We start from the raw sequence: 18065 nt of genomic DNA, 5'->3' as shown, positions 1-18065 counted from the left end.
TCTCTGGCTGGTCCGTAATCCACTGCAGGTCAGCACAACCTGCACATGCCCCTAAGACGTTAATCACGATCCCTTTCTTGTGCTGTCCTTTTTTCAAATGCACCCTGGGCACTGTGCCCAACACAGTCTTGCCAAGACCTGGTGCACACCCGGAGCTGTGTGATAGTCATTGCGTAGCACAGCCTGGGCTGGAAATTATAACCCAGTTACCTGACGAAATAAACAGGAGTGGAAACGGTGATTGTGCCAGAGGAACGCAAAGTCGTCTTTACCTGGTCCCCAGCTCTGGGCAACTTTGGGCCCCCAGCACTGGCCGTCTCATTTGGTAGAGCCAAAAAAAAAGCCAATCCGTTTGCTCCAGACCGGGAAGCAATGAGGACGTCATCTGCCTCCCTGCCGCCTGCACACTGCACGCAGCCCACCTGCCCAAGCTGCTGCTCCTCCTTGTGGGCTCCCTTTCCTCCAACTACCAGCCCCTCAGTCTCTGTGGAGCACAACACAAAACTGGCTGCAGGCATATTTATTATTAATCCACCAAAGAAGACTAAACGCTCCTTAGAAGAAGGTTTGTCCCTAACGAACAGGTCCCAGCTGGGAGCAGGGGTGGTGGCCGGGCCCACCTCACTCCGGGCCCTTCTGAATGCAAGGGCCCTCTCGGCTGTCAGTGAGGCCTGGTCTGAAACCCTGATGAGCTGTTGTGCCTGGGCTCTGACAGCCCTGGGGTGTGCACAGCCCCCAGGCCAGCTGGAACTCAGCTCCTGGCTTCAGAGGCCTGTCTCACTGCCAAGCTGGCAGGCTCTCCTGTTGCAATGTGGGCTCAGTACTGACTTAAGCCACGTGATCAACTCAGTGCTTTTCAAGGTGGGAGGGTTTGTGGGTTGGCACCAGGATGGGGACAATTACTTGGCCAGCAGGCAGGAAATGACGTCATATTGGCAGTGAGAAGGCCATGTCTGCCCTAAACAGGTCTTGCCCGTGCCTCTCTACCGGTAAGAGCCCCTGGCTTACGCTCCTTCGAGCCCCAACACTGGGTCACCCCAAATCTACTCCATCTTATCCTGCCTGTTTACCTCCACATCCCCACCCCTGATCTTTCAGTGCCACCCCCATCCCACCTCCAGCTTCAGGGATGTGCCCTGAGCCTCCCTGGGGCCAGAAAGGCACAGGTAGTCCTGCGTTCTCAGCCTGTGTAAGTCTGCAGTGTGCTTGTCAACTGCATGTGGGTGCTGTGCCCCACGAATGTCACACTAAAGGTGACCCAGCAACAAGGGGATCACTGGGCGGAAGAAACATGGAGCCACGTGAAAGGGCCGAGAGATGCTTAGCTAGCAGAGTACCAGAGGAAGCTAGCGCCTCAAGGGACCTTGGACAACATCCAGGTGTTCTGGTAAGATGAGAAGGCAGCCCAGAGGACAAGTAACTTGCCTAAGGGGCACAATTACAGAGGGGCAAGTCTAGAAGCCAGCTCTCTGTGCCCCAGGAGAGCTCTTTCCACCCATCTCTGCTGCTGGTCTTCATGAGTGGGTGTGTCTGCACACAGCCCACACGCACACGAGCCCGCGTCCTATCGATCTTCACCCAAGCCCCACCGAAGCGACCAAGTGCGCAGGCACAAGTGAAAGTGTTACCCTCAGAGAAACCTGAGCTTAGCTGGAGACACCAGATAGACACTTATTGAGGAGTTAGAACCCAAAGAGGCAAACAGCGGTCTCTGAGATATGGTGTTTCTCAGCCATTTATCCATCTCAAAACTCCTGAGGGCTATAGCACACCATCAGCCACAGTGGCTCGTTCTGGCTATAGCTGATTCAGCCAGAATGTATCTGAACCTCAGGGAGCAGGTGGAAAAGTTCCTCCTCTCTGCCCATGAGATTCCTTACACATCCCCTAACTGCCTTTGGGGTGGGGGCCCTATGCTGAGAATCACTGCTCTACAGTGGAAGGCACAGACTTCACTTTCTCCAGAGTTTGCAGGGAGAGAAAAACCCAAGGCAAGGGCACAGGTGATGCTTTCCAGAGAGGCTGGGGCTTTAGACCCAATGGGGTGTGGGTGGCATGGAGAAAACAGAAGGAGAGGGTGAAATAGAGCAGGTGAGGGGGAAGAGGCACGGGCCCTGATGTTTCCTCTGACCCTGGTATATATTTTAGTGGGTGATCCACAATTTTCTCTCAAACTGACTTGAGACAGATGTCTGGGAGAAAGGAGAGCCCCCAAGGCAGCAGGCAGGCAGGCGGGCCCTGGGGCTCTGGCGAGAGCAGTCCTATTCAGTCCTTTTCGGGGTAGCTGAGGTGGGGCCTGAACCCCAGAAACTGCTCTCAGTAGTCTGGCTTCCACTCCTCAGTCTGGGAGTAGGTGGGGAGAGGGTGTCTCATCCTGTCCCTCAGACTTCAATCCCATTTCCCATGGGTCCCTTGAAACCTCTTCATGGTTTATTAGTGCCGGAGAGAACAGCTTTCAGAGCGCTGCCTGCCAGACACTAGAGCCAACACAGTCTGAGCAAACAGGTTGAGAAAGGGGAGTTGCTGGCCTGAGACCGAGAAACAGAGGAGGAGACTACTCAGGGTCATGGATGTTCCCTGACCTTCGTTGTAGGTGCAAAGCGGAGATAATAATAGACCTTACTTCCTCAGGGTGTTATGAATTTTAAATAAGATACTATCTGTAAGGTATATGCACACGAAGACACAGTCTGAAGAAGGATTTTGTCCATAGCTAGTAGGTGGCGTCGTTGGGATTTGAACCTAGGACTCTGTGACTTGAGACGGGAGCTCTGAATCATCATGCCCTCCACCCTCTTTGTGAATACCTTGTACTATGGCAATGTCTGTCCTCTCTTAGACTGTGAGCATCTTGAGGGAAAAGACCATATTTTCACCCTGACCCAGAATCTAAGAGCAGCTCGGGGGGGCATCACCAATGGCAGTTGCTAATGATGAAGCTTCAATTCGAGGGCTGGGAGACTGTCCTTAGATCCTGGCCAAGGGCTTTCATCAGTGTGTAAATGTCAATGCCCCTCTGGGTTCTGGGTGTCAAAAGGGTGAGCCATTCCAGACAGGATGAAATAAATCCTCTAGGAAGGGAATCAGGTGTCCATGTCAATGGAGGTGGGGGAATACAAAGAACCAGATGGCAGGAGGGAAAATTCGCCACACTTCTGGAACGATTCGATAGTCAGACTGTGTTTCCAGGTATAATCAACACAGATATGCTGAAAAAGCAGCTGGCAACCCTCCCCAGGCCCCAGGAAGCGCCAGGACCCCCGACACCCATTCTAAGAAGGAAATGAGCATAGAGGTGGCGGCAGCCTCCCTGTTCAGGCTGCATATATATCTGAGATGCTTAATTAGGAGGTGTGATGTCTGCCTGGATCATTTTTTTGTTGAGATGTGGTGGAGAGCCAGCCAAGATTGGGACACCCACACCTGCTGACTCACGTGGGGATGAGTCAGGAGAATCCATAGGTTTCTCCAGCAGCCTCTAAGTCCTGGGCAAGGACTGAGGACTTGGGGTGGAGAGAGCATTTTCATCTTTTCTTCCCGGTGATTATGGTGTAGTGTCACTGTTACAAATACTTAATGAGAATTTAGGGTGCATTAAAAGAAGCAGGATGTAAACCAAATGTCCATTAACCAATGAATGGATAAATAAAATGTAGTATAAATATAAAAAGGAGTATTATTAGGCCATAAAAAGAAATGAATTACTGATATATGCTATAACATGAATAAACCTTGAAAACAGGGCTTCCCTGGTGGCGCAGTGGCTGAGAGTCCGCCTGCCAATGCAGGGGACACGGCTTCGTGCCCCGGTCCGGGAAGATCCCACATGCCGCAGAGCAGCTGGGCCCGTGAGCCATGACCGCTGAGCCTGTGCGTCTGGAGCCTGTGCTCCGCAACGGGAGAGGCCACAACAGTGAGAGGCCCGTGTACCGCAAAAAACAAAAACAAAAACAAAAAAATAAAACCTTGAAAACATGCTGTATGAAAGAAACAAGTCACAAAAGGCCCCATATTATATGATTCTGTGTATATGAAATGTCTAGAATAGACAAAACTATAAAGATAGAAAGTAAATTAATGGTTGCCTAGACCTAGGGAGTATTGGGAGGGGGTGTGTTGTGAGTGACTGCTAAAGGGTATAGGACTTCTTTTGGAATGATAAAAATGTTCTAAATTTGATTGTGGTGATGGTTGCACTTCACAAATATATAAAAAAACATTGAATGTACACTTTAAGGGTGAATTATATGGTATGTGAAGTATATCCCAATAAACAAAAAAAGTAGAAAAAAAGAAGCAGGACATCAAGGGACACTGAATAGCCAAAACAATCTTTAAAAAGAATAACAGGCACTTCCCTGGAGGTCCAGTGGTTAAGACTTCGCCTTCCAATGCAGGGGGTGCACGTTTGATCCCTGGTCAAGGAGCTAAGATCCCACATGCCTCAGGGCCAAAAAACCAAAACATAAAACAGAAGCAATATTGTAACAAATTCAATGGTCCACATCAAAAAATCTAAAAAATAAAATAAAAAGAAGAACAAATTTGGAAGTCTCACACATCCTGATTTCAAAACTCCTACAAAATTACAGTAATAAAAATGGTGTGGTACTAGCATAAGGACAGACATTTAGACCAATGGAATATAACAGAGAGCCCAGAAATAAACCCTCATATATATGGCCAAATGATTTTCAACAAGGGTGCTAAGACCATTCAATGGGGAATGGTCTTAGCACAGTCTTTTCCACAAATGGTGCTGAGAAAACTGAATACCCACATACAAAATAATGAAGTTGGACCCTTACCTTTCACCATATACAAAATTTAATTCAAAATAGATCAACAACCAAAATGTAAGAGCTAAATCTATAGCACTCTTAGAAGAAAACACTGGGACAAAAGCTTCATGACATAGGATTTGGCAGTGACTTCGGATATGACACCAGAAGCATAAGCAACAAAAGAAAAACTAGGGAAATTAGACTTCATAAAAATTAAAAACTTTTATGCACCAGCAGACACAAATAGCACAAAAGGCAGCCCATGGAATGGGAGAAAATGTTTGTAAATCATGTCTGATAAAGGGTTTATATCCAGAAATATATTCTGGATAGACTCTTACAACTCCATAAGAAAACAAACAACCTGATTAAAAAATGGGCAAAGGACTTGAATGGACATTTCTCCAAAAAGATATACAAATGACCAATAAGCACATGAAGAGATGCACAACGTCACTTATCCCCAGGAAATGCAAATCGAAACCACAGTTGAGACACCACCTCACAACCATTAAGATGGTTATTATCAAATATAAACAAATAAAAACCCCAGAAAATAACAAGTATTGATGAGTGTGTGGAAAAATTGGAATTGCTGGTAGGAATGCAAAATGGTGCAGCTGCTGCGGAAAGGAGCGTGGCAGTTCCTCAAAAAGTTAAACATAGAATTACCATATGATCCAGTAATTCGACTTCTGGGTATATATCCAAAAGAACTGAAGGCAGGAACTCGAACAGATATTCGTACATCAATGTTTACAGCAACATTATTCACAATAGTCAAAAGGTGGAAACAACACAAAGGTCCATTGACAGACAAATGGATAAATAAAATGCGGTCTATACATACAATGGAATATTATTCGGCCTTACAAAGAAAGGAAATTCTGACACATGCTACAATGTGGATGAACCTTGAAGATACTATGCTAAGTGAAATAAGCAGTCACAAAAGGACAAATATTCTATGATTCCACTTATATGAGGTTCCTAAGTAGTCATTTTCAGAGAGACAGGAAGAAGAATAGAGGTTACCAGGGGTTGGGGGAGGGGGAGGGGAATATGGAGTTATTCTTTAATAGGTACAAATTTCAGCTGGGGAAGATGAAAGAATTCTGGAGGTGGATTGTAGTGATGGTTTCACAACAATGTGAATGTACTTGGTGCCATTGAATGGTGCATTTGAAAATAGTTAAGATGGTAAATATTATGTACATTTTTCCACAATAATATTTTAAAAGAAGCAGGCAATGGAGTCAGGGAGGCCCTCTGCCTGCTGTTCTGATGAGGCCCCATCTGAAACACAGGGTTCTAGCTTGGGAGGCACGTTCTTGAGGGGCAATGATAAACCAGCGCTGCTCAGGAGCCAGGCTGGGGAACAGCCACAAGAGGAGAGGCTGAGGAACCTAGGGGTGCAATCCTGAGAGGAGAGAGCCCTGTCTTCCTACAGCCAAAGGGCTAACGTGAAAACCTCCTGTACCGGGTGAGGGGAGGTCTGAATCAGATTAGCAAACATCTCAGGGAGACTCATGGGGGTTTAATTTCAGGCGGATCCTTCTGACAACAGGTGCCGCTCATCAGTGGGATGGGTTGCACTGGGAGGTTGGGCAGCATTCCCCACTCAAGAAAGGCTAGATTTAAACCAAAGCTGGAGAAGCAACTGGCGGGGATGCTGTGGAAGGATTCCTGTGACAGCAGGAGGCTGGGCCAGCTGACCTCCATGAGCTCCTCGCTCTGATCCCTCAGGCTCTGATCTCTCAGGTGCCCTTGGTCTTGCCCTGTCCAAGGGGCAGTCAGAAGGCACATTCCACCAACAACTAGTAGCCCTGCCTTCTAGTCCCAGCTCTGTCAGTGATTGGCTGTCTGATCTTGGATGAGTCACCACCTCCCGGGCCTCAGTTTACTCATTTGTATAATTAACACCTGCCTGCCTTCCCTCACCCCCACCCCCAGAAGTGTGGCAAGGACAAAGCGAAGCAAAGACTCATGAAGAGGAGAGCCCAGATACCTTCGCAGCCCTCCTCCCCTCCCTCCTGGCCTCTGCTTTCCCTTTCTCTCAGAGCAGAGCTGGTAGTGTTTCCAAGGATGCAGTTTGCACACCACTGGTGGTATGTGGGATGCTAGGGGTGATACATGAGGCTTATCTAATGTTGCATATTTATTTTAATATGTGCTAATTATCCTTGATGTTTGTAGCAAAGGATAACAATAAAGTTTTTAACGATAGCTAGATCCACTTTTTTTTTTTTTTTTTTGCAGTTCGCAGGCCTCTCACTGTTGTGACCTCTCCCGTTGAGGAGCACAGGCTCCGGACGCACAGGCTCAGCGGCCATGGCTCACGGGCCCAGCCGCTCCATGGCATGTGGGATCTTCCCGTGTCGCCTACATCGGCAGGCGGGGCACGAACCCGTGTCGCCTACATCGGCAGGCGGACTCTCAACCACTGCGCCACTAGGGAAGCCCTCGGCAGGCGGACTCTCAACCACTGCGCCACTAGGGAAGCCCTCAACTTTCTTTTTAAAATATACTTACAAGTTAATATAAGTTGTAAAAAGTGAGTTAAAGAAGAATAATAATAACGAAAGTGATATTTGAATAAAGCAAAAGTCTTGAAGGAGGAATGTGAGTGGCTGGGATTTGGGAACCCCAGATGGATTGGGGAGATATAACAGCCTGGGCCCCCAGGCCCCAGCAACATCCCCCCAGGCCTGGTGATCAGATGCAAAGAAGACCAAAAGACAAAGCCCTTTTGGTTGGTCCTATTGCCTGGTTCCCTTAAGGTGCCAGATTTTACCAACCGATTGACAACTAAGAAATAGAACTAGGTTCTCGGATCCTCCATCCACATGACTGTGAGCTGGTCGACTCCTACCTCCTTCTTCTTGAACCTGCTGTCTCTGTTCATACTCGTGCCAGTGGCTCCATGAGGAAGAGGACAGCCCTGACTCAGCCATTCCCCTCAAGGTGGTAGGAACATGTTGGGTCCCTCCCCCAAAGTATACTTAAATAGAAGCCTAGAGAGGAAATGCCAGGCTCTGTGCCACGCGGCGAGGGTGATATTCTTGTCCGGGGCAGCAGTTCCAGTGCACCTCGGCTTAGCTTCTGCACCAGGGAGGGCAAGCTCCCCTCAGGCACTTGTGTCTTTAAGCATGATATGCGAGATCCCCTGTAGAGGAACCATCTAGAAAACTGATCAAGGCCCAGTCCCCTCCACTCCACTATTATCTGCTGATCACCTTGGTCAAAGGGTCGGTCGGTCAGCCTGGAACACCAACCTTCCCTGAGGAGCCGGAATGAAAGAAAGTTCCGGCTGATTGTTAGCCAGAACTCTAGGAGATGGCCCTTGGGGGTGGGGAGAGGGGAACAAGGGGAGGAGGGCATGGAATACACTCAGAAAATGCCCCCTTTCCTCTCTCCTCCTTCTATTGTGGCCCACATCACACATTTTGAAACATTTTTATCTGTCAAACTACGAATAAAGAAATAATTATCTTCCCCATTTTGATGATCAAAGACCTCCAAACACCAAGTTAGTATAATTCCAGGTGAAAAGAAAAGAAACTTAACCTTTTGTTTACCAACACAGTCCCTGAATATATGAAGATCATTTTTTTCATTCCCTCTCCCAGAATCTAGCCTGGAAATACTAAAAACCCAATGCCCCCCAGCCCATAAAGGAGTAGGGAGCCCAGTTAGGCAGCCTGATTCAGAGACTTTAAGAAAACACTACCCTGGACAGTTCTTGTGGAAAGTTGGGGAACCACTGAGTTAATTCATTCTTTCTCAATGGTGATTTTCAGAAGCTCTTCTCCTAACAGTGGAGCAATGGATTTTCATGTGACCAAAGCAGAAGGTTGGATAAGGAGCTAAAAGGAGGGAAAAGGCCAAGAAAGGGGAAACTAAGAGAACAAAAGAGAAAGATGGCAAGCTTGACAATTTGCTAAGGATTGATCCTGATAAAGAGACTGGATCAAGGACTAAAGTGCCTAAGGTCTATAGGAGAATTGGTGAAATTCAGCCCAATAGAAAAGACAGGCACGGGGGCATGGGCAGGCAATTCACACACACACACACACCACAAATGGCCAATAAACATATGAAAATGTTCAACCTCACCAGTAATCAAAGGGAGAACATTGAAAAGCTCCTTTTCCAGAATGGCCATCACCAAAAAACCTACAAACAATAAATGCTGGAGAGGGTGTGGAGAAAAGGGAACCCTCCTACACTAGAGGTGGGAATGTAAACTGGTACAGCCACTATGGAGAACAGTATGGAGGTTCCTTAAAAAACTAAAAATACAGTTACTGTATGATCCAGCAATCCCACTCCTGGGAATATAACTGGAGAAAACCATAATTCGAAAAGATACATGCACCTCAATGTTCATTGCAGCACTATTTACAATAGCCAGGACATGGAAGCAGCCTAAGTGTACATCAACAGAGGAATGGATAAAGAAGATGTGGTACATATATACAATGCGGAAGATGTGGCACATATATACAATGGAATATTGGAATGGAATGGAATATTACTCAGCCATAAAAAGAACGAAATAATGCCATTTGCAGCAACATGGATGGACCTAGAGAGTGAAGATGGACCTACTGACTGAAGTAATTCAGAAAGAGAAAGACAAATATCATATGACATTGCTTATATGTGGAATCTAAAAAAAGGGTACAAATAAACTTGTCTACAAAACAGAAATAGAGTTACAGATGTAGAAAACAAACTTACAGTTAGCAGAGGGTAAGTGGGGGGAGGGATAAATTGGGAGATTAGGATTGACATATACACACTACTATATATAAAATAGATAACTAATAAAGACCTACTGTATAGCACAGGGAACTCTACTCAATACTCTGTAGTGGCCTATATGGGAAAAGAATCTAAAAAAGAGTGGATATATGTATACATATAACTGATTCACTTTGCTGTACACCTGAAAGTAACACAACATTGTAAATAAACTATACTCCAATAAAAAATTAATTAAAAAACATAATAAAAGCCCCTGTTCCCATCCAGTTGGGAAATTAAACAATACTGCCAGCTGTTGGCAAGGCTGAGTGGAGTGGGTGCTCTTGCACAGCTGGTGGGACTGTGCACTGATGGGTCCTTTCTAGCACACTTTGGGAATACCCATTAAAAGCCTTAACCCTGTGTATTCTATCTGACCTAGAAACTCCACTTAGGAATTTATCTTAAGGAAAGAATCATTTATCTGTGCAAAGATTTAGGTGTATTGTTCGTAATAGTATTGTTTATAATAACAAAAAATTTAGAGGGGGAACACAGTATAAATGTCCAACTATAAAGGATTCAATGAATAAATGATGGTATCTCCCTACACCAGAATGCTACAGAGCCATTACAAGTAGGGGTGTTGAGTGACATTTAATGGCTTAGAAATATACATGCTCTAAAACAGGAGATGTTGTAACAGCCCATCCTTTCAAACTATATATTCATAGAAAAGACTAGAAATAAGTGTGCAAAAATTTCACCAGTGATGTTTTTCCAGGTGATGGGATTACAGGTATTCTTCTTATATAATTGTGTTTCCATATTTTCTAAATTTTCTGCAATGATCAAATTTGGCTTTTGTAGTAAAAGATGGATAACATATCTTTAAAAAAAGAATCAGTGAAGTTGCAGGTTATTGTGATGGGGACAACAGAGGAATGGGGCAAGTGTTCAAGGTCAGCTGGGAGGTGGGACATAAGAGGTAGACAGAGAAATTGAGAGCTGAAGTCCATTGGAAGAGAGGATATGTTTATGTGCTCAGCTGGGGTGCAAGAGCCAGTGGCACTTGGAGACCACTGGGTACGTGCTGGGAGGTGAAATGTGTTCTACTGGGTGACCGTGAGAAAGTCACTTCTCTTCTCCTGGCCGCCAAGTTCCTTTCCCCTCCGATGGCCCATGACTCTGTGCAATCAGGCTATTATGATGACGGCACCCACATGTGATGTCCCCTTATTTGAAAAGACAAATATGTTCAATAATGGGGTGAGGTGAGGTCAGGACTTTAGGTGACAAAGGAGTGATAAAATAGGACATGAGATACAACGTGCATTTTTATATGCTTTGATCCCCTGCCTCCCATTTTTCCTGTAGAGCTAAAAATGACTGAATTTAAGGATTTGGGCCAAATGCACTTGAAATAAGTTGTTTCACTCCTCATAAAATCAGGAGGAGTTGGGGGCAGCACGATGGAACTCTGGAAGCTGTAGATTGCGATTCACATCCACCATGACCCCCTGGCTGGAACTCACCTTCTTTGGTCATCAGAAAAAAAGCTAGGGAACAGGAAGACAGGGAAAACTGCCTTTGAACTCAGAGAGAACGCTCCATAGATACTCATCAACAAGAGCTGTTGAAAACATAGGGTACACTCAGGGCTGTGCCCATTCCTCCATCACGGCTCCAGGACCTCCTGCATCTCCCACTTCCATGAGCCCCCAGAACTTGCTCTTGGGAGGGACCCAAGGAAAAGCTGGGGCTTCCCCTGGGCCCTAGCCAACAGGAAGAGGTGGCAAGGGGTGATGGGGCTGCCCAGAACAAGACAGAGGCCTGGGTGAGCCCAGTGCAGGCAGGGAGGTATGGTGGGCAAGCCAGCCTGGGCACTGACCTCTGGGCACGTCCATGGGGTTGAAGCTGGCCAACAGGTCGCGACACCACTGGCGGTCACCCTCCACCTTGCTCAGCCAGTTGTTGCAGTTGAAGTAGTAACGGAGGTGAGGCCGCTTCATGTCGGTCACAATCACACGGTCCAGGTACCAGCTGGCGTGCAAACCTGTGTTGTCATGCTCGATCCTGGTGTGCAGAAACAGACACCCGCACCGTCACTGGCAGAACAGAAACGATGCCCCTTCCATACCGAAATACCCCAATGTTTGTTCCAAAGAGAGGTTTAATCATTTTGATGTTGTTGTTACTTTACCTCTCCAACCTCAGTTTCCTTATCTACAAAGTGGGGACTCCTTGCAAGGTGGATGAGCTTATGAATGAATGTTGCATCGTTACATTGCCCACAAGGAGATATTGCCTTCCATGGAAAATCCAGGATTGCTAAGGCTTGCAGCGGGACCATCTTGAGCTTCCCCTCTCTCCCTGACTCCCAGACACACCCCCGCACCCCAGATCCTCAGTCCCACCACCCAGAGGATCCCCCATGGCCACATAGGACTGGTGTTGCCCCATAGAAATATCACATGAGCTTCATGTGTGAGCCAGATAGGTAATTTTAGATTTTCTAGTAGCCACATTGAAAAAGAAAGACACTGGTGAAACTAATTTTAATAATATAATTTGTTTAATCCACTTATCATTTCAGTGGGTAACCGTGTAAACATCTATTAATGAGCTATCTTACATCCTTTACTTCATACTAGTTTTCCAAAGACCTGGTGTGTTTTTGCACACACAGTGCATCTGGTTTGGGCTAGCCACATTAGAGTGATCAATAGCGCCGTGGGGCCAGGGGCTGCTGAGCTGGGCAGCAGAGATCCAGACTTTTCAAAATCTGGCCCCCATTATCTTCTGCCACTTCCTACAGTCCTCTTCATCCTTGGCAGTCCAGTTTTCTCTTTGAGGCCCAGTTTCTTCCCCAGAACTTGACCCTTGGACGACCTCACTTTGCACCAAGCATCCCATCACAGTGAGGCCTTACAACTTGCAGGTCTTAACGGGACAACCACAGTCCAAGACAACACACACATGGATGACACACATGATATACCCAAGGATGCATGCCTCTGCCCGGCATGGAGCCTGGCACATAGTGGACCTCAGCTTAGTGGCTGCCTTTCCCACACACTGACACCTTCTTCCCAACCCTCCCCCATAAGAGCCCCTTCCGTGTTCATAACCCCCTTTCCCCACACAACCGGTGCCAGGGCCCTCATAAGTCTCTTATTTTCCCAGTAAAGAGAGTTCATGGCCCTATATTTTCTAGTGGGAGGAAAAAAAAAAAACAAGGACTGAATGGAGGCAGCATTTCCCTTCTGTCCAGGCCCTCTAGTCTGGGTACAGTCAGACCATAAGTGATCTTGACATGCTGGCAAATGGGCATGACCTGATTGGGGGTGGTAGTAGGTGGGGGGGGGGGCAAACAGGGGCAATTGAAGGCTGTTCCTTAGCAACCAGGCTGGCAGAGTTATCCCTCCCCACACATTCACAAAAACTCCACCAGACAGAGCAAGATTAGGGGAGATCTCTGTCAAAAGGCATCCTGCAATGTGACCTGGCATCTCTAACACTCACTGGGCGCTTACTGTATGCCAGTTAATATTCTAAACACTGACTCATTGAATTCTTACTAACTCTAATGGTGCCCTAGGAGCTGGGCACCATTATTACAGACAAGGAAACTGAGGCCTGGAGAGGAAACCTACCCAAAGTCCCACAACTGGTAAATGGCAGGGCAGAAATTTGAACGAAGGCAATCTGGACTGAGTCTACTAACCACTTTGCTAGGGTTTCTCAGAGCATATTTCCCAAGTGTGTGAAAAATTGTCTCAAGTTGTCTTAACCCAAAGAAGTGAAACTCTAATGGGCAAATTTAGGGCACAATGACTCAGAGTGGGAGGGAAAGATTTGGGCCTTTGGTCACCCCTCAGATGACGTCAGGAGAGCAATCAACACCCAAAAGTGTCAGTAGTGAAATCAGTTCCTATTCTACTTGCCTTCCTCTCACCCAACCTGGTCAGGGGCCAAGTTCTCACCTGATTTTGTAGATGAGGCCCACATTATTGGTTCTCACCCGGAACACATCGACGTTGGCTTTCTCAAAGGCAGATTTGCTCCTGCAGTGAAGGTGTGCACAGTTAGCACAGACCAGCACTTGGTTCACAGGCCCTGGAGGAGAGCCAAAGGCTGGCATCCCCCTACTTCCTCCACCATCCCACTCCAGGAAGTGCTACTGCCAGCCAATCCCATTCTGAGATTCCTTTCTGACATGGTTTGGAGAGGTGGAGGGCAAGGATGGTTAGTATTCATTCCTTGCTTTCACGCCCAGGTTCTTATGGGATCCTTGCTATGTATCATTAAGGCAAGCATGGTGGGCAACATTAGCCCCATTTTACAAACAAGTAAATTGCTAGTTGGTAGCAGAGCTGGGACCAGAACCTGGCTCCCAAAGTCATGATCCAATGCTCTGTGGTTGCTCTGGGTTGGGAGAGTGGAGGAGGAAGGAAGGTGTGATAAATGCCATGGTGCTCTTGGGTCTGCAGGCCTCCTGGCCTCTCCTCCTCACCTGCCTTGCTCTTGCTGGGAAGAGTTGCAATGGCAGCCCCAAGTGGATGCAAACCTTGGGTGGTGGGCCATGGTCCTGCCATTCCAAGGAAGGAAACATTCAACACAAACCAGTGACCAGGGAAGTGGGGGCAGTGAGGGAATGCATGTCTGGCATCCCACAGAGGGTGCAAACAGAAGCAAGTGCACCTGAGATGTTTCTCAATGAGATGCCCAAGCAAGTCCAGACTCGGGAGCGTCCTAGCATCCATCAGCTTAGACACAGGAAGGCTGGAGCACCGAGTCCTCTGGGAGTGGAAGCCTGAATCTCACGTGGACATCTGCTCTGTCCTCTGTGTAGGCCAGGACGCCCGCCGCTTGAGCCCAGGCCTGCTTGCAGCTCTTCCTGCTACCACAGTGAAGGCCTCACAGGGCTGAGAGCTGTGGACCTCCCTCAGTGCTGCCGGCCAGAGCTTTCAGCACCAGCACACAGCCCGTAGGAAAAGAAAAACGCAGAAGATATGTCTGTTCATTGGCCATCACATATTTCAAGATAAAGTGGGAGGTGAAAGGCCTCCTCCCCAAGGCAGCAAAGGCTCAGACTCTCTCAGTAATGGAAGGCTTTTAAGGTTCTAGAGACCCAGAAGCTGTGATTCTGCAAACAGACCCACTCTGGCAAACAGTCTGGTCTGGGGAGATATTTCCTTATGGTGGGCACAGCATGAGACATGGGGCCCAGGGCCCTCCTAAAGCAGTGCAGAGCTCACAAAATCAGGTAAAAATGTGCACCGAGGCCGCCTTGTCAGGGAGAAGAGCCCCCAGTGGTGTAGCCCGGGGAACAGAGCGGGAGGAGAGAGCGGCGGGAAATTCCGGGTTTTGCTGGAGTGAAAAGGCCCGCCCCCAGGCTGGCGACATGGACCTGTCAGAATCTCACTTCCAAGGGCGAGTGACAACATGGCCTGTATCCTGTTGCAGAGTCAAAGCAGTTGTTAAATGACTTGCAAAACACGTGAACATCGATTATGTGCATCAGGACTGTGTGAATGGGAAACAAGGAAATGAATAAGAGGTATTTTCTGTTTCAGTATACAAGACAAGGAAATCGATTTTTAGAATTGACAGGAGTCTCTATATCATATAAATACCCTACAAAGCAGTCACCCTGGGAAGCTCTATGATGGAATATTATGCAGCCATTAAAAATCCTATTGTGAAAGAGTATTTAATACAACAGAAACAGGTTTATGAAATAGGCTTAAAAGAAAAAGCAGGTTAAAAATAGAATGTATAAACAACAACTAATACAAAAAGGACACCAAGTTCATTTAAAAACAATAAAGAGGGGGAGGATTTATACAAAACATCATGTCTACATAATAAGACTATTATGAAGTGCTGGTTATTTATTCTTGTGTTCATTTTTTTCAGTTTTCTGAAGGAAGCACATCTTGATTTCGTAATTATGAAAAAAGTACAGTCCCCTGTTTCAGAACCCCCCGCTCCATCCAGCCCACAGCTGCTTGTGGTGAATTCTTCGGAATGAATTTGAGGCTCGCTGGGCTTCATCTGCTGAGGGTGCATGGAATTTGGGAAACAACCAATGCCAATGAGTAGGGGAAGTGGAGGATGATTTGGAAAAGAAAACACAAGGTGTGATTTGGACGGAAAGCAGCTGGCTTTTTAGGGTGCTTCTCGTAAGAGTTCCAGCTTCAGCAGCTGCATCCAGCAAGGGGAGCTCTGCACCTTCAAAAAGGCCCTGCACGCGCGACCAAGTGGAATGTGGGTTGGCGCTTTCCAGCGTGTTTGTTAAATAATCGACCATGCTGCTTTACAGTCACTCAAAAAAGACATTTTAAAAAGCGAGGTGGAAGAAGGGAAACGAGGAGGAAAGGTTTGCCGGGATGGGCAGAAGGCGTGCTCCACGCTCTCTCAGGACCACACTGGAGCATCCAGGGCACCACAGGATGTGACGCAATCATCCACAGTGTTTACGACATGGAGACCAATATCCTGGCGGACGAGAGCAAAGCCTTCTGCATTTCAGGGGTCTCTCTTCAGAGAAGGGAAAGCAAAGGACTGCAGACACAGGGCTCTACAGACTCCCTCCTCTCAGGGAGGGGCCAAAACAATCCCAGATGAGCTCCAACCCCAGCCCACTTGGGGTCAGACTCCGAAATCCCCCCTTCCAATAAGTCAGAATGCAAATGCTGGTGGGTTTCAGAAAACTGACTGAAGGCGGTGTGGAAACAGCAAACGACAGAGGTCCCTGGCCAAAGAAACATCAGAAATAGACACTTCTTCACATTTCCTTGTGGGAGATGGCAGGTTTTCCACAGCTCCTGGTCAATCGTCAAATGCAGGACACAGCTCCCTGCCCGTGCCTGCCGTTCCCCAGGGATCCCACCCTTTCCAGGCAGCACAGGGCATTTTAGCTACCCCCTGGGCAGAGCCAGCAGACTAAAATGCCAGGATTCTACCACACTTGCAGTTGGTGAATTCTCAACAGGAGAACCGTGTTCCAAAAGATACATGAGATCCCATCCTTTTGCCATATCCTAAGCATGTGACTCATTGTTGGGGGTGGTCCTGGGTAACGGGGAAGGGGGCTTCCTCTGGGATCCAGAGCTGTTGGTACTTCGCTAGTGTGGAGGTCAGGGCGGAGGTCAGCTAGCAGGGGAATGAAGTGAACGTGTCCCACTCTTTGCTGCCTAAGAGAGGGTCCAACGTGTGCCGAGGAATTTAGACCCCAGACCATGAGGGTGAGACCCGTCCGCATTTTAACGTCAGGCACCGAGGCTCTTCTTGCAGCAGGAATTATTTTGTATTGGAGAATAAAAAATCCTAATAAGCCACCCGGGAGTAGAAGGTAAAGGCCTGGGGCAGAGGAGAAAGGCCACAAGAAAGAGTGGAATTGATGGGAGAGAGAAGAAAGAGGACGAGGGAGAGGCAGGAGAGAAAGGTGGGGTGAGAGACACGGCCAGAGGCTGCAGAGAAAGGGGTTGGGGAGAACTTCCAGGAAGGGTGGTGGCTTAACTTTAAGATCTTGGTGCGGGCAGGCGGGGGGTCTATCTAATATTCCATTTTAAGTTGTCTGTGTTGCTTCCATGTGAACTCTGGCACCCCGAGTTATCAGTGGAGTCTGATGCACACCAAAATGCCTAGTATTTTGTGTGTGCGTGTGTGCACGTGTGCATGTGTATATGTGTGCTTGCGTGGATGTATGTGTGCGTGTTTGTGGGTGTAAAACAAGGAAAAGGAGCTCAGTTCCAGTTGACACAGGGGTGTGGGTGTGGGTTTGGGGTGACACAGTGTGGCCAGGAGGGAACAGCAGCAGACAGTGAGAGGACAGGAGATTGCGAGACCAGTGGGCCAGACCCCAGGGACTGCTGAGGGTGAGGGCTGGGCTGGGCTAACTGCATCTAAATCTCACAGAGCTCGGGGACCTCCGTGGCCTCTGCATGCTGGTTACACGGCAACCTGGACTTCCTCGGAAAGCAGTACTCCCCTCCCAGACTCGAGATCTCCATCTTGAATTGGAAGGGTCTCAGATGGTGAGGATTGGGTCTATGCGATTCTCTTTATAGACAATTTCTCGGGTCTTGCAGCAGCCAGACTCTGGTCTCCTCTCTCCCCGTTTACCCTGCTCACCGCAGTCAGATTAACCCTTCTTGTCTGCACCGTACATCAAGCCTCCACAAGGCTTTCTCCAGTCTGGTCCTCCCCTGCCTTTCCCACCTCCCTCCTCTCCGCCCCTCCATGCAGCTGGTAAGTCCCCATCCAGCCCCCATTGGTCTGCAGTGTCCCTTGTGGCCTCCATACTTTTTCAGCTGTTCCCCCTCATCTAAAGTACCCTCTTTCTGCCCCTCCTCTATGAGTCCTTTTCACCTGTCGAGGTCCAGATCACATATCCTTCCCTGTGAAGTCCTATTCTAGCCACGCTGATACCAAATCGTCTAGTGAGCTCTATTTGCAAAGCACTGGGATAGGTGCTGCAGGCACGAAACAGACCTCCCGTCATCCTCTGGGTCCACCTATGCA

The 18065-nt window shown here is 47.8% G+C and overlaps 1 protein-coding gene across 2 annotated transcripts in view; it reads right to left on the bottom strand.

Moving 5' to 3' along the window:
* The window catches only part of LOXHD1 (lipoxygenase homology PLAT domains 1), a 208644-nt gene that overhangs the window by 181686 nt on the left and 8893 nt on the right, over window positions 1-18065 (bottom strand). For both annotated transcript variants that reach the window (XM_060170427.1, XM_060170428.1), the window contains exons 3-4: window positions 13520-13600; window positions 11425-11609 (exon numbers count right to left, since the gene is read on the bottom strand). In XM_060170427.1, the coding sequence (XP_060026410.1) occupies window positions 11425-11609; window positions 13520-13600 (266 nt within the window). The remainder of the gene's footprint in view (window positions 1-11424; window positions 11610-13519; window positions 13601-18065) is intronic.

This window comes from Lagenorhynchus albirostris, chromosome 14, assembly GCF_949774975.1.
Source record: "Lagenorhynchus albirostris chromosome 14, mLagAlb1.1, whole genome shotgun sequence".
NCBI lineage: Eukaryota > Metazoa > Chordata > Mammalia > Artiodactyla > Delphinidae > Lagenorhynchus > Lagenorhynchus albirostris.
Note: the sequence above shows the minus strand (reverse complement) of the source record. Positions and strands in the feature narration are given on the sequence as shown.